This window comes from Cottoperca gobio, chromosome 9 (assembly GCF_900634415.1).
Source record: "Cottoperca gobio chromosome 9, fCotGob3.1, whole genome shotgun sequence".
Taxonomy (NCBI): Eukaryota; Metazoa; Chordata; class Actinopteri; order Perciformes; family Bovichtidae; genus Cottoperca; species Cottoperca gobio.
The window spans coordinates 19433463-19449623 of record NC_041363.1 but is presented as its reverse complement, the minus strand read 5'-3'; the positions used below and the strand labels follow the sequence as shown (position 1 = coordinate 19449623).

At 38.3% G+C, this 16161-nt stretch overlaps 1 protein-coding gene across 2 annotated transcripts in view; it reads right to left on the bottom strand.

The window, feature by feature from the left end:
- Window positions 1-4679: 4679 nt before the first annotated feature.
- The window catches only part of ppef2a (protein phosphatase with EF-hand domain 2a), an 11524-nt gene continuing 42 nt past the window's right edge, over window positions 4680-16161 (bottom strand). Inside the window, exons 1-17 of one of the 2 annotated variants that reach the window (XM_029439072.1) lie at window positions 16064-16161; window positions 15870-15878; window positions 15304-15431; window positions 15135-15189; window positions 14868-15043; window positions 14094-14208; window positions 13732-13778; window positions 13179-13345; window positions 13059-13095; window positions 12090-12239; window positions 11666-11995; window positions 9427-9612; window positions 9206-9348; window positions 8918-9024; window positions 7705-7871; window positions 7470-7557; window positions 4680-6722 (exon numbers count right to left, since the gene is read on the bottom strand). The exon at window positions 16064-16161 is cut by the window's right edge and continues 42 nt beyond it. In XM_029439072.1, coding sequence (XP_029294932.1) covers window positions 6469-6722; window positions 7470-7557; window positions 7705-7871; window positions 8918-9024; window positions 9206-9348; window positions 9427-9612; window positions 11666-11995; window positions 12090-12239; window positions 13059-13095; window positions 13179-13345; window positions 13732-13778; window positions 14094-14208; window positions 14868-15043; window positions 15135-15189; window positions 15304-15431; window positions 15870-15878; window positions 16064-16115 — 2211 coding nt within the window. In that variant the 5' untranslated portion in view covers window positions 16116-16161 and the 3' untranslated portion in view covers window positions 4680-6468. The remainder of the gene's footprint in view (window positions 6723-7469; window positions 7558-7704; window positions 7872-8917; window positions 9025-9205; window positions 9349-9426; window positions 9613-11665; window positions 11996-12089; window positions 12240-13058; window positions 13096-13178; window positions 13346-13731; window positions 13779-14093; window positions 14209-14867; window positions 15044-15134; window positions 15190-15303; window positions 15432-15869; window positions 15879-16063) is intronic. The other variant, XM_029439073.1, reaches the window with a different exon arrangement.

The window sequence follows — 16161 nt, the reverse complement described above, 5'->3', positions numbered from 1 at the left end:
TATAGGTGTAAACGATAAGCGACGTAACTCCTTTATTGGGGTGTTTAATCTCTACTGAATTTATAGCATTGAAATATTTAACTTTGTAAACAATCTGAGTTTATGTGGTTTGAATTCCCCGCTTTTCAAGTTAAAGTATATTACTTCTAGGCACATGGTTTTAAGAAACTTTGAAAAAATCTAAGTGCAATAGTCAAAGTATTTTAAAATTAAGACACGAACATGTATCAGGCCTCTCCCATCAGGTTACTTAATCAGTTGTGTGACACATTAAGACAGATGTTCAGATGAGCAACCCAGACATTTGAATTATCTGTCTGAATTAATTAATTGATTCAGAAAGATGAGTTCAGAAGCCACAAAGCCAGTGGTTTTTAAAGAATATTTAGATCTTTGGGGCGATTGTGAGCCTTTGCTTCTTGCAGAGTTGGATACCTCATGTTTGTGCGATCACTATGAAGCTACAGCCGGTTAGCTTAGCGTAGCAGAAAGACTGGGAACAACAAAAACTACGTCATGTATTTACATTTCAGTGTTTGTTCAGATAAAACAAAGGTGAGAGCTGCTGATGATAGTCAGCTTTTTACTTTTGGACAGAGCCATGCTAGCTGTTAGCCCTTGTTTACGGTCTGTACGCTAAGCTAAGCTAACCAGCTGCTCCTGGTAGCTACATTACCATTCAAACATGAGTGGCAATTAACTCTCTGACAGAAAGCAAATAACCCTATATTCCCAAAATGTTAAACTATTGCTTTAAATTTCAATATTTTGTTTTTTAGTAGCCTAAAATGTCACAATTAGTTATTAAATTGCTTGAAAAATCCAGACTATTGGGCCTAATTTTCTTGCTTCCATATATGTGGAACAATTTACTGTGACTTGTATCTTCTGCACTTTGTTTTTAACATGAACTGATGAAATGAAGTCTTGACTTGTTTTTGTAGAAGAAACTCCCCTATAGCCTAACTATGACTAAGCATTCAGTTATAAGCCATACATCTGGACAAAAGTAATTCGATTAAGTTTGTTTATTTTTTCTGTGAATAACTGGACAAACACACAATGATTAGATTTTCTAGACTCACTTTTATGCATAGACATTCCATAAATTCAGGTTAAAACCTTTCTTTTATGCAGCGAGATATGTTTGTGACTCTCCGCGCTCTTTACAAGCTCTTCACTGTTTTCACTCCCACATGAAACCTACAGCTGAACTGCAACAAGCTCAGGCAGGTTTTTAGGGAGAATAGGAGGTCACACGTCTTGTCATTAATTTCAAGCAGTAAATCCACAAATCGACATGGAAGTTAAGGGTGTAGATAGCTGCAGCTGTATCCTAACTTGTGGCCTCGGGGGAAGTTACGTTCTCCTCATCTGAACTCTTCTGAGACCTCACATGGGTTTCTGCCCTTGAAATGATCGTTTCAGGGTCTGCGGGCGTAAGCAAACACACACTCTCTCCTTCACTCTCTCCATTAAGTGTAAAGTATTCACTTTTTTTGGGACTTGATGGACCTTCCGTGGAGTCGACGACTTGGCGCTCTGGTCTGCTGACATTGCGCCTCTCTTTGCTGCTGATTGCTTAATGATTTCTTGTACCTTCTTGCACCCTCTGGAGTCTAGGTACATTTTTGTCTTTGTTTAGCACTTTATTTTAGAAAGCTACCAGGAACCCAAAATACAATATAAACTAGAAGGGGACTTAAATAGCGCAGACCTCAATCAACGCCGTTTCCATAAGTGAAAAATAATGCTTGTATCCGACTTGTGATTCAGATTTCAGATTTCGCTCTAAAATTGAATGGATTCCTCCTCGACCCATGCTACATGCTTCCACCAAGTTTCATTAAAATCAGGCTTATAAAAATGTACAAATGTTTTTGGGATAATCACTCAAGGTTGAAGAAAATATTTTTCCACTTTTTATACACACCAACACAGCAGAAACATGTAAGAAACCAGACTATCGTACAGTCTATTTATATGTAAAGGGATTTTAACCCAATCTTTTTCTCATCCCCATTACAGACAATAACAAACAACACAAATGTTGCTTGGACAAGCAGCATATACCCACCAAAACTAAATAAGCGTTGAGTGTTGGACTGGACTCAATGTTGAGTTTGATTAATAAAGAAATATAAAGTAAGCAGATACAGAATATGTTTCACTTCTTGTTACACAAGGCCTCTGTCTACAGGCACGCAGTTGAACCAAAGGGATATTTCCCTTCTCAGACTATTTCTTTGGAATAGTTTTTAGAGGCCTGGAGATATATATATATATATATATATATATATATATATATATATATATAAATATACAAATATAAATATAATTTGTGCTGCAGAAACATATACTTTTCATTCTTCCTCATCTTGTTAATCATCGAAGGATGCCTGAGATTTATCTTGTGACGCTTTAGTTGTATTTTTCAAGTAATTGATTAGTCTATGAAATGTCAGAAAATAGTGAAAAACACAATTTAGCTGAACCCAATAGATCTTGAAATGCTCACAAACCTCTATACGCATTAATAACGGACACAAACACACTGAGCTCTACAAATTCATAATATCTAACATTACCTAATAGACTAATTACTCTCTTTAAGGCCTGTGGAGCACTTTAATGTTGATTAAAAGTGTAGTTAGGCCTTCGGCTGAGGCCTAATCTATCACAGCGAGTGCTCAGAGATGCTCCAGAGAGTCTTTCATTCAAATGTCTCCATTAAGGCAAAGCTCCATCAGCTTTACAACTGTAAGACCACCCGCAGACAGTCAACAATAGATGTCCCCCCTCCTCCAATACTCTAGAAAAATAGGTCTAACTGCCTTCTTCTTTTGTCCCACTTGTCACCACTGTGTGAGTCTCTATGGCTGAATGTGAAAAACAGCAGAGAGAAGGCAAGTCCTGTTTTACATTTTTACTCCACTACATTTGAAATATTGTACTCTTTACTCCACTACATTTATATGACAACTGTAGTTATTAGTTTCTTTGCAGAATACAATTTAACAAACAAGTGATCAGCACAAACAATATTAGTTATAAAATACCAAACGTTAAAATAATCATTGCCTTAAGACTTAATCGTTGTTTAGCCTCTTTTTGTAGTTGTTTTGTGTCTTTGTAGTTGTTTTGTGTCTTTGTAGTTTCTTTGTAGTTGTTTTTGTAGTTGTTTTGCGTCTTTGTAGTTGTCTTGTGTCTTTGTAGTTGTCTTGTGTCTTTGTAGTTGTCTTGTGTCTTTGTAGTTGTTTTGTGTCTTTGTAGTTGTTTTGCGTCTTTGTAGTTGTTTTGTGTCTTTGTAGTTGTTTTGTGTCTTTGTAGTTGTTTTGCATCTTTGTAGTTGTCTTGTGTCTTTGTAGTTGTTTTGTGTCTTTGTAGTTGTCTTGTGTCTTTGTAGTTTTGTGTCTTTGTAGTTGTTTTGTGTCTTTGTAGTTGTTTTGCATCTTTGTAGTTGTCTTGTGTCTTTGTAGTTGTTTTGTGTCTTTGTAGTTGTCTTGTGTCTTTGTAGTTGTTTTGTGTCTTTGTAGTTGTTTTGTGGTAAACTTTTAAGAAAAACTCTCCTCTCCAGGTAAACAATGAATGTGTGTGTAAATTGTTTTTTAATCCCTCGTTTAAACTGCAGGCAGCTCTGGACATGTTTTAATATCCACCCACTTGAAAGATTATCATTTGAAAGGAAAACTACTGTCCCAACCTCAGAGGCTTACAGGGATATAATGCAGTTAAAACCCAAGCATTTCTATTAACTGTTGCTGCAGCTCAAATTCATGATGCAGTTACTGCCTTCAGGGATCCTAGCTGTAGCCTTGTTTACTCTTGTTGTAATAATCTTTAAAATCTATTTTTGTGGATCGTTTTTAAATTTCTAAATTGGTTTGTGTTTATTATTAGATTATTAGTTCCAATAAGTCTCCTAGTTTACAACCACAAGTTGTACTAAATAGTCTGTTGTGCCCCCTGCTGGTGTTTCTGAAAACTAACCTGATTTACCAGGAATGATAATCACATAATATTGTTATTGATGAGTTGAGATGTTTAAAGCAAAACGTTTTTAGGTGATTTAAATGAAATGTTAAATAATGTGTATTTTAGTGTGTGGCCTTAATTATGAGGGAAATTAATTAATTAATACATAATTATTTTAAATGTTGCTCAACTATTACTTAATATATAATATATAGAAAATATATATATATTTATTTTAAATAGGCAATTATAATAAAAGTTTTCACTATTTCCTGACATTTTATAAACAAAGTGATTTATCAGTTCAGAAAAGAATTAGCAGAATAATCAATAATGAAAATAATTGTTAGTTAAAGCCCTACAATTTATTAGTGTGTGCGTTTGTTTTTGGTTGACATTTAAACAATAATTTAGGGAATAGAAAAATAAATAGGTGCAGACGTAGCCTTAACAAAGCCATGTGTGTCCAAAAGGAATAACAAATTAAAAGCTAATTTAATGCCTGTAGCTGAAAACAGCAAATTATTTTTAATGTTATATTAAATTACAGTTTCATTTTTACATTGGGTAAACATGTCAGGGTTTGAAGATAAATGTTCAGTGTTCCCATTTTTGAAACATTTCTAAAGGCCTTCTGGGAAATTATATCTATAAAAGTTTGCCTCAATATATCACTTTTGGATCAGTTATGGTTCCTAAACGTGTATTCATAAACATCACTTACCTCAAACACAAACACACACAGAGGAATTCTACACATTTGACTGTGAGAAGTATTTACAGTAAACTTTTATATTGTCAGCATGCAAAAAACAAAACCCACATACAATAACATTAACATTTTGCATACAACATTGTTCACATATGCACTGAGTGATATCCTTATGTCTCTTTTGGTTGAGTTATAATAATATTAAACAATGTGCAAACTTTATCTAACAATGACAACAGAAAATTGAACAGAAACAAATTGAAACATCATGTTGTCTCCATATCTTAAAGGAAACGTTTTGGTTATCATTTGCATTCTTGCCGATAGTCAGATCAGAAAATTGATACAAGATTGAATATGATGCTACAGACAGCTGCCAGTTAGCCTAGCTTAGCATAAAGACTGAAAACAGGGGGGAACTATCCCTTCAACACACAGCAACTGTTCTGGGCGTCAAAGCAACACTTTGGAGATAGACATACATCCTAAAAGTCAAATGAATAAAAACATGAGTTATCTGTTCTGGACAAGGTGAGGGTTCGAGTCCCACATGAGACGAGGAGGGACCCCAGTATAGCGTTGGCAGTTGGCACTGATACAAAACATCATCAGTGCAGACTTCGTCTCTAGAAGTTAAAATGCTTCTACTGCTAAGGCACCAGCAACATTTAAGTTGCAATTAATTAGTGTAACTGACGTAAAGCTGCACAAATATTCATTGTTTTATCATATAATGTCACTTTTGTTTCTGGTATCTATAAATACTTTAAGAGAAGTGCAGGTATTCGCACATACATGTAGATACAAGGCTGTTGAAAATCAGCATTAATGAACAGAGTAAGACTTATACACTGAAACAAATAGTTTGTTAATCGTGAATCGACAGAAAAATAATCATCATTCTGTTTCTGTCATCATAAATGTGAAGATTTGTTGCGTTTTTTCAGTTTGTTTCATTATAATGTAAATATTGTCGGGTTTTGGACTGTTGGTTGAACAAAACAAGTCATTTGAAGAGGCAGCAGGGAAATGCCTCTGATTGGAACATTTTATGGACTTTATGGCTGCAATAAATAGTCGATTATTAGGTACAGAAAATTAATGTTTAACTATTTTGATAATAAATTAATCGTCTACTCCTTTTTTAAGTAATAAATACAAACATTCTGTTGTTTTTGACAACATTTGCTCTTATTTCTTGATTGTCTGAACATTATAGTTTTCATAAATGTTTTCATTAACATTTGGTTTTAACTTTTGGATCTAGAAAATTGCAATGCAATGTTACATAGACCAAACATTAAATTTATCAGTTGAGGAAATAATGAATCAATTATGAAAGAAATGTGTTGCATCCTTCATAGGACTGGTGAAATATGTTTAAAATTGTTATGTAAAATATTTGTTTATTTTCATGTAAATTACAACGGCTTCTTGTTATTTTTGAGATATTTCTTGTTACTTTATGTATAATAATCTCTGTACTGAACCTATTATAAGTTTTTAACTATTCTAACTTAATAAAAGAGACAAATGTGTTTCACCTTCGCTGTTTCACTTTAGTGGATAAACTGCATCAAAATGTGAATTGAACATTTGCTGTCAAATACCCTGACCTCTATCCTCTCTCTAATCCCATGAGATCAACACGGCTGTTGCTCTGCAGCATCCTACGTCTCAATGTGCGTCATTGAAGCAGCTTGCGTTGGCTTCATCTCCCCTCCCCTCTGCTGCCCGGCGAGGAATCTGAGCTGAGGTCTGTTTTCAGTCTCTCTCTCTGCTTAGATGTTGGGGTCTACGTCGAGATTAGTGAGGTCAGTGGCCGTCCCCATGAACATGCTGCGTCCTCGCTCCAGCCGGCTCTTCTTGTCCGTGAGGCGGAAGGCCTCCATGAACTCTTCGATGTCGATGCTGCCGTCCTGGTTGCTGTCGATGGTGATGGCCAGGTCGGAGATGGCGTCGTCCGTGATCTCCATCTTTAGGTAGACGCTCAGCAGCTTCCAGGTCTGCCGGAAGTCCTCGATGGTGATGAAGCCTGTGTGGAGGTTGAAGGTTAAAGATGCAGTGACAGACACCGGCGTATAGAGGAAGAAGTGTGTGGGATCAGAGGTGGGGGATGGGTAGGCCACTAGATCAGTGGGTTAATCCTTGTCTTAACTGGAATGGCTGTTACCAAATGTGGCCTGATTTGCATGCTACAGGTGGATTAGCAGAGGCTGAACGCAGTAAATGTTACACTGTCTCTCATGGGATTGTCTGTCAGTCAGTAATTTCATCAATGTGTTAACCAACTTTTCTTTCCCCCAGTGAATAAGCTAAATTATAGAAACACAAGGTAAAATGACATTTTAACCTTTAACCCATTTGCACCCTCAACTGAAATCTTGAATGTCCTGAAAATCTGGCTAAATTATTAAGATCTTTTCTTATCATACTAAATTTAATCTTTGGGCACATGCGACTACTGTTTCTTTCCATATATTTCATTATATTTTTGGAGGAAAACAGTGCCCAAAGACTAAATATCACATAATAAGAAAATGGCTAAAGGCCCTGTCACACATGTCCGTATGACAGAAACGTATGCTGGCGAATATGAAAATTTGAGTCCAAATACGTCCAACTTTTCATCGGATCGGAAAAGTGAACACATATCAGATTTCAAGACTTTAGATCAATCAGAACAAATGTTGTTGCATTTTTCCTTATCATACTAAATACAGTTTCTGGGTACAAATGGGTAAACATGCAACTTATGTCAGGGATGAATAAATTGTTTTACCCGAGTTGTCCGTGTCTACAATTCTGAAGATGGTCTCCAAGGTGGAGCGGTGACGATACAACGTCTCAAGCAGACTCTGGTCAATGTGCTGCAAGAAAACCATCATTGTTATTGAAACAGTATTTAAGTGTGTTTAAGTAAGAGTGTGAAATCAGCACACATCAGCTAAATATATACACAATATCTTCAAATCAGACACTAGTATTTCTGTGATCATCTATCATCGGTGACTCACAGCCGCGTTGGGTCCTTTGATGGCGAGCTCGTTGAACCACTCGTGGTAGTCGATCGAGCCGTCAGAGGTGCGACCAGTGACCAGCTGATAGCGCATTATCCTCCAGGGCAGACCAAGGTGCAGCACACTCTCCACTGCAGAGGCCCAGTCGGACAGACACACATAACCTGACAGAGAAGGAAATGTTAATCGTTATTTGATTTCAGCCAAATTATCATCCAGTGCTTTGTTGTCTTTCAATTAGGTCAATGGGTGTAAGGCTATCCGTATATTGACAGCAAGGGGGTTTCTGAGCAGTTTCCAGAACAGAAGTGCTCACCATCCAATTTCCAAAATGCAATTCTTGCAGAAAGGTTTTGATACCAAGTTAGAGCACGCATTTTTCTATGGTGTTCCTCGAGGTCTTGGTGTCTTAATGTGGTCTGTAGAGGGACTTTTTATCTATTCTCGACTGGTCAAAATGTTCTTTTTAGCACCAAATCTGTGTAACAAATGGTATCAACACAAACATCACTACAACAACTTAAGAGACATAATATAACATATAGATGGCTATTATAAACTTCCACCATAATGTTCCAAGCCCTTATACACTTTCACAATTTATTTTAATTAAATCATGCATTAATTAATTATTTTTTATTACAAAATTACAACTAAACCTTAAACACACAATGCTGAGCTGCATCTCAAAATAATCTTCAGGTTCCCAGTTTACAGATGACGTACACCACTACTATGTGGTATATACTGTTGACTTTATATCTCTACCTACAGATTCCCTGTCCCCCATCCACATCCTTCTAAACAAACGGGGCAGAATGGCAAGAGGAACGATTTCCAAAGGCCCAAAATACAATTTGAAGCACATTAAAGAAACATTTTTGGAGTTAATTTGTGAAAGTACGCTTGAGATTCCCCTGCAAGCACAAATGTGTAACAAAAGAACTAAAAGTGAAGAGCTGAGTGTTGTAAAAATTGGATACTTTCCCTTGAACAACAACAACATTTTCTGTGAAACTGTCAAATGTTTCTGGATGAACTTCTATTCAGCCCACAGGTTTTCTTCTGAATAGGGATTAAAAGTCGGAAGCTCACGTTTCTCTCTATCCAGACATTTGAGAACTTCGAGGGGAAGTACACGAGAGATCTGTGATAGAGTTAAAGTAACACCTGATCCAGCTGCTTCATGAAAGTCGCACGATACACACACCTGTGTTACTGCTGTCGAACTTTTTAAAGGCACAGATGAGGTCAGATTTATGTGCAAACAGCTGCTCCCGCAGGACTTTGAGGGCCAAGCGCTCGGTCCGCCCGAAGCTGCAGACAAGATAACAACAAATGCAACGCATAAAAAAACTGAATTAAAAGGCAGAACAGTGTTGGTGTTGTGACAGAAATTGTTAAGTGATAAACAATGATGAACAGAAGAACTAGTTGCAGCCCGAGTAAAATGATTAACATTGTTGAGACTAATATTTTCTGGTAGTTTGTTTTGTACCTTTGTCTCACTGTGAGCTCTCTGATCATGCTGCTGGCCTGGTACTGAACTAAATAAGGCACAAGGTCTGGACCCAACTTCACGTAGGCCCCCCGGTTGCTTCCCACATCGTAGTAATTTGAGGCGGAGAACAGAGTGAGGACCTAAGTGAAGTGAAAGAAAATGTTTTAGTGAAAATTCGGAAAACATTAGAGCATCTGTGTGTGAGTGTCTGAGCTCACCTTACGGTTGTGGCAGAACTCGTAACCTTCCTGTTTACACTCGTGGGAGCGGATGATGAGCTGCAGGTTGTGTCTGTTCAGGAAGTCCTCGGTGACGTCGGGGCCCCAGTAGCAGCCGCCACCCCGCACCTCGTTGGGTACGCAGCCGTCCTGGTTCATCGGGTCGCTCCACAGCAAGTCAAGGATCTGGATGCACACGGGAAACAGAGGACGGAGTGATCTAGATTCAAACCTTCTGATTTTTCAGTGTGCAAAAATGAAACACCAGTTAACGTGAAAATGAAAAGAATTGAACTGGAAAAACTTAAAACAGAACTTTTAAAACGGGAACATATAAGTGAAGGAACAGCTCGGAAATAACAGTTGGCATTACAAAGTCCTGATGAGGAAACAAACAGTGTTTGCAAAGTCAAGAATGAACTTTCCATCTCATCTTTACACCAACATGGATAAGAAGTCCTGGGAAGTACTTGTGAAATATGAACATCTAAAATGGTAAACTCCGTCTGCTGAGGAAGATCATGTGATCGAAAGCTCCAGAACAGCTACTTATGGGCCCTGTGGTGATATGGTTGATTGTTCGCTGGAAGAGCAAAAAATTATAAATAATGTCTCTTAATTATAGACATACAAAGTATTTTAAGCTGCTGTAACTTGTTTTTGCATGGACACCAGAACGCATCACTTTACAACTCACAGATAATTCACTGAGCTGTTAACAATCATTGAGCATGTTTGGCCCAATCAAATGAGAGCACAGACTTCTACAGCTTGTGCTTAAGGTGGTGACGGTGGTGAACACACTGCAGAGGGATTAATGACGCGGTAGATTATAGCATGTTAAAGCTCCACGCAGGCAACAATCCACAGCAGGTGAGTGTGGATCACTGATGGAGCGTTTACCAGTGACATAGGACTGATTTAGTCACTGAATCAAAATAACTTTTTTTCCACCACACAAACTCACTAATTAAATATCTTACGTCGGACACTTTAGACCTGAGAACAACAAACTCGCTTACACAGCAAAACCAACAACGAACGATGACTTTTATTTCCAAACATGGATCCAACTTAAGGGTTTCCCACCATCACAGGGACGTGAAAGAAAATGATCAGGGATTATAAAAAATACATTTTGGGACGGTCGCTGGACGGAAGGTGAACCCAGCCTACAAAAGAAATACCACTACGATTATACTAGATAATATGATCTGATTTATCGGCCGGCTTTCACCTCGTTGACCACCGTCACCCTATCGGCAAATAGGATGACATTTGCAGACGGCAGTGGCCAATGTTTATTTGCGGCCCCACACGGACAACGCACCCAGCTGCTGATTTGGAAAAGAAGCCACTGGCTGGAAACGACTCTGGCATGATGATGATGTAAGCGCACACAGGTGCCGGCATGCGGCGTGCATGTGTGGTTTTATTGCAGTGTCTTAGAGAAAGATCAGGGACATGCAGATTGTAAAACATGTTTATTTCCAGAAATGCGACCACATTCATATGTTGGAGAAATAATCACCTCTGTTTTCCAGATCTATTTGTGCTCAATGCACCAGCACAGACAGTGAGCGCACGTGCAGCTCTGCGTCTCATTTCAGGCATTATTTTGATTATTCATATTTGGGAAAAACCTGAGGACTCCAGAACATTTAGAAGATAAGTGTCTGTTTAAAAGTGTGGCATAAAGACTTTCTCATGGAAATCTGGTGGTACAATACCAGGAGCTGTCACCATTGAGCCCCTGAGCAAAGTGCTTAACCCTGAGCTGCTCCAGGGGGACTGTCCCTGTACTTAGTTCACTGTAAGTCGCTCTGGATAAGAGCGTCTGCTAAATGACCTGTAATGTAATTTTGCTTATGATAAACACATGTTTACTAAAATAAAATGTTTACTGCTAATATATTTAGAGTATTTTATTGTAAAATTGTAGGTTTTACATAAATAAAAGGATCTGATTCTGATCTGGTTGATCGTGAACAATATTGGAGTTAAAGGCTTTAAAAACACTATATAGACTCTTTTGCTGTGTTTGGGACGTTTCTGGGCGTCAACCTCTATAACAACATAGGAACCATGAGCCAGATCGTAAACATGCATCCAATAGGAAGCTACGGAAATAGCGTGTCTGGAGTTGAACAACAACAAAACTTAAAACCAAGACAATGTGGGATCGGTTGAGTTTTTAGTAAACAAATGAAATAGAAAATAACTACTACTCATTCCTCACCTGCTTCCACTCGTCCTCACTGTTGATAGACTCGCAGGACGCAGACTGAGCCGCCTCATTCTCTGGTCCGTGGATTACCGGGTTCAGAATGGACTGTCTCCTCTGGCAGAGCTCCACATTGTCCACCGTGTTTACTTTGATCCGGTCGGAGAAGTCCCGCAGCGAGCGGTTCTGGAAGCAATCGCGGGAGAGAACTTTGGGAAACGTGAGGGAGGTCCGACGCTGGAAGACCTTGTTGTGGGACACGGTGTCCTCGTCCACGTCCACGTCGATGGACAACCCCACTATACTCTGGTGTCTCTTCTTCGGGGGCCTCAGCGCTGAGACGTACTGGGAACAGAAACAGGACAGCAGAGATGTCAGGGGCTTTCAAAATACTTCACTAAAGAAATCTGAATGAAAGTGTCTGCATTTGTTATCTCACTTTGTGTCTGTCCACTCTGGCGAGGATGCTGAGGTCTGTGGTGTTGGAGATCCCTCCGTGGAGCACCAGCACCTTCTGGTCGATCACCGTCGCTAACGGCAACCAGCTGAAAATCTTCTGCAGCAGCCTCAGGATGCGTTTGCCGTGCATCTGAGGACAAACAGGAAGTGACTTTCTGCATCGTCCTCTGATTTCTATCTCTTCAGTCTTCAGTTTTATGGAAGTTCGTTCTTAACATGCACGTGAGCATCTTATAGCCTCCGTTTTTACTCTTTTCTGTTTCAGGCATACATTTGTTCACTTAAATACGTTTTTTTGTTCGCATTGCAAGAATCTGAAACAAGTTCATACAATATTAATTGATAATAATAATAATATAAATAGGAGTTGACAACAATTGAGCAGAAAATTACAATATGAAATTTGAACTTCTTTTTTTGATAATCACTTATTTTGCACTTCCTGTCTAGTATTTTCTACGTGTTGTATTCTCTGGTCTCCTCTCATTTTATGGATGTTTTATTAAGCCTTGATGGTGTAGTTGTCTTTATCTTTATCTTTATCAGGTTAGGTTAGTTCAGATCGTGAGTTTGATGCCCGTTTATAATGTTGAAATTATTGTTCTTGATAGTGTAGCTGGAATTCAATCCTTCTAAACAAAAGACAGTAAACCTGGAACATCTGAGGTTTCCCTTGTGGGTATTTGGACTTCCCTGGCTCATCAAAGCCAACAGACCTCCTGCAGTTATTTGATTTAATGGCCTCAAATCTTCTCAGCTGCGCAGAGGAGTGACATTGACATGAGAGGGAATCTGGTCTGTATCAAGCTGTGCCGGGAGTGTGTAGGTGATAGAAGGGATTCACACACACGTTGGCTGTTCTGGTTGGTTTGATAAGCAGGGATGATGAGATAATACCGAGCAGTAAACAAACAAGTGTGTTGAGGTTTGTGTGGTGATGTAAACGTACCTTGTATTTAGACAACACCTCCTTTGTAAAGCCGTACCTACATCAGCCAGAGACACACAAGGTAACAGTTAGAAACTTTGATTTTAAGCTCACTGTACCCCCAGTTAGATTTAGTTTCACCTCAGGTTAACTATGTGGTCCTCGTGGTTTCCTCTGTTGAGGTAGACTTCACTCGGATAGACGAGCAGGAAGGAAAACAGGATGAGGAGGATCTCAATGGAGTCTTTTCCTCGGTCTACAAAGTCTCCGTTAAACAAATAGGGCTTCTCCAAGGACGGCATGTCATTCTGCAACGTAAACAAATAAAGTCATTAAGGGTCTTTCTGTAATCTGGATGTAAACAAACGAGAGGCCATAACCACTTGACAAATGCAGCATGTTACAGCTAAAACAATCAGCTGCTTTATGGATTAGTTTATCAACACATAATTAACAAGCAACAATTTCAATAAGTGGTTAATTGTGTCAGTTTTTTTAAGCAAAACAAAAGGTTGCAGCACACATTATTGACTCTAGGACCCGGAAGTAAAGGAGAAGAGTATTTAGAAGTAAAGATTATTCTATTAGAGCATTTTTACAATTTCAATAAAATAAGTCTATCTGTAGACTCCACTTTAAAATGAATCATTATAGCTGATTAGCTTGAAACGATTATAGAAGATGAAGTGTGCACCTTGTAGAAAATCAGCAGCAGGTCTTCCAGTTGTCCGTGCAAATCACCTGTAATGAAGAGGATATATGTAAATGAATTAACAACCAACAGGAAGAAACTGCCGGCATTTCTGTCAGAAAGGGCTTAAAATGAGTTTTAGTTTGGATTAAAAATATCAGATATTTTATAAATGTTCAAATGTTGGTTTATAAATGACAGATAAATACACAATTTACAAGAGGACAATTTTACATAACAGCTTCTTGTTTTGTCCAAGACCCCAAAAGATTCAGTTTACTATAACAGGAGATTAAGAAAAACAGCAAATATTCACAATCTACAATCTACAAAGTTACTAAAATAATGAACTGATCGAATCTCACCACAAATAGTGATTTCTTTGCTGTGGCAGGTGGAGATGCGGTTGATATTTGGCAACATCCGGAGCTGTTTCCACGTCTCAAGCAGGAGCTGGAGGACATAACGCGAGTGCAGCTGCTACTGGGAGAGAGACTTTTTAGCAAGAAGGTTTCAGACACGTGTGCAGGATAACTGCTGTGATATTGTGTTTCATACACATGTGCTAAAGAACAACAATACACAAATGATACAGTTTATTGAAAGATTCCTTTCTAATCTAATTCAATAATTAACAAAGAAAATGTCATATATGCAAAATATTAGATTGCCAATCAGCAGCATTTGCTGCACTTCTTCAGAAGGCAGTTTATTGTTTTTCTTTTAGTTAAAAAAATGAATTCAACTCAACACCATAAAACCTTGTTGAGGAGACAACTCAGACTCCTTAAGCTCAGAAACATGATTGATGAGTGTTCAACTGCATACACATACTGTAAGTATTTTCTTTTGCAGATAAAACTAAGTATATACAATAATATTTGTTGTGGATCTGAGAGTTGAGTGAAATATTTCTATACTGTATATATATATATATATATATATATATATATATATATATATTTACTGTATATCTGCATAATTTGAAATGCTGGTCATGTTATTTCTGGTCCAGTGAAACACAGAGAGGAGGATTTATCTCGTGCAGTCATACAAAACCTCTGAGTCTAAATATGAGCTGTGACGGCGGTAAAAGGTTATTTTAGAAGCAGGACTGTAAAGCCGTGGTGTCCACCTACTTTCTTGTTTCTGAAGGCTTCCACCAGCCCGACCGCCTGCTCCACCGTCAGAGGGAAGGTGAGGTGAGGTCCTGAGTAAATCTCCGGCACCTCGATGTTCTTGTAGCAGAAGTACCTCTCCCACTCTGCGTCCCGACAGACCTCGTTCTCTCTGAAGATGTGCGAGATCAAATTCCCTGGAAGGAAGGACGAGACGACAGCTTAAAGTCAGAGATTTAGGAAAACTCCTGATCTATAAAGTTAGTCAGTTCAAATGTCAAATCTTACGCTCATTGCTTGCAGGTGTGAAATTGTCCATCAGGTAGCCGAGGAAGTTGTAAAGCTGCAAGTGGAGGAGACGTGAAAGTTGAGCTCTTATTTTGTATTATTGGAGTGTCACCGCCTTTACTCTCTAGCAAACATACAAACATATACTGATCGTGCCCAGTGGTGTCACCTTTATCTGAGCCTGTTCTCCAGAGTACTCGATGGACTGGAAGATGTGCCAGGTGTATCTCCGCCTCATCTCTCTGCGGGCGACATACTGACGGTACCATCGCTGAATCAGGACGGCAGATTTTATAGCTGAAACAAAGACAACAGCTGATCAGAAAAGTGAATGGAATTAAAATAGCCAAAAGTAATATAATGTTGGAAATAATCACATAATAAAAAGCTTTTTGGGACTAAATCGTGAGTAAAAAAGCAGCATCACTAATTGTTAAGCATTAATCATGAAAGATGTTCATGATTTGTATAAATATATATTTTTAATATGTGTACTTTTACTTGAAGTACACTCCACAACAATTTGAAATTTCCGCCATTACAAAAAGTGCAAAACTGGAAAATTGAGGTTTGGGAATATTAATATTATTTGTTTTTATATCATTTTCAAACCTTCTCAAGCAAACAAACGTAGTTATGTTTCTGTAAACCTTTTAGAGGTGTGTGAATTGAGCTCAAATTCAACATTTGGCAAACAACAACAACAACAAACAAGGTTAGACATGTGTGGCTTACTTGTGACGGCTGCATGCGGCAGAAAGACAAAAAGAAAAACAGATATATTCATACAACACATGTAATACGGATATTACAGTTTAAGTGGAAACCAAGGTAGACAATAAGAGGGACATTGTGGTATATGAATCTGAGAAGGTTAAGAGAGATAAACAGGTTTATCAGTATGAAGCAGTTTGAAGGATCCTGGTTACCTTTTCCGGAGTTTTTGTGGAACTGGTTGGACTTTGTGACGCCACATCCCATGACTGTTCCTGTTCAAAGCAGCGAACAATCACCACATCATGTAAAA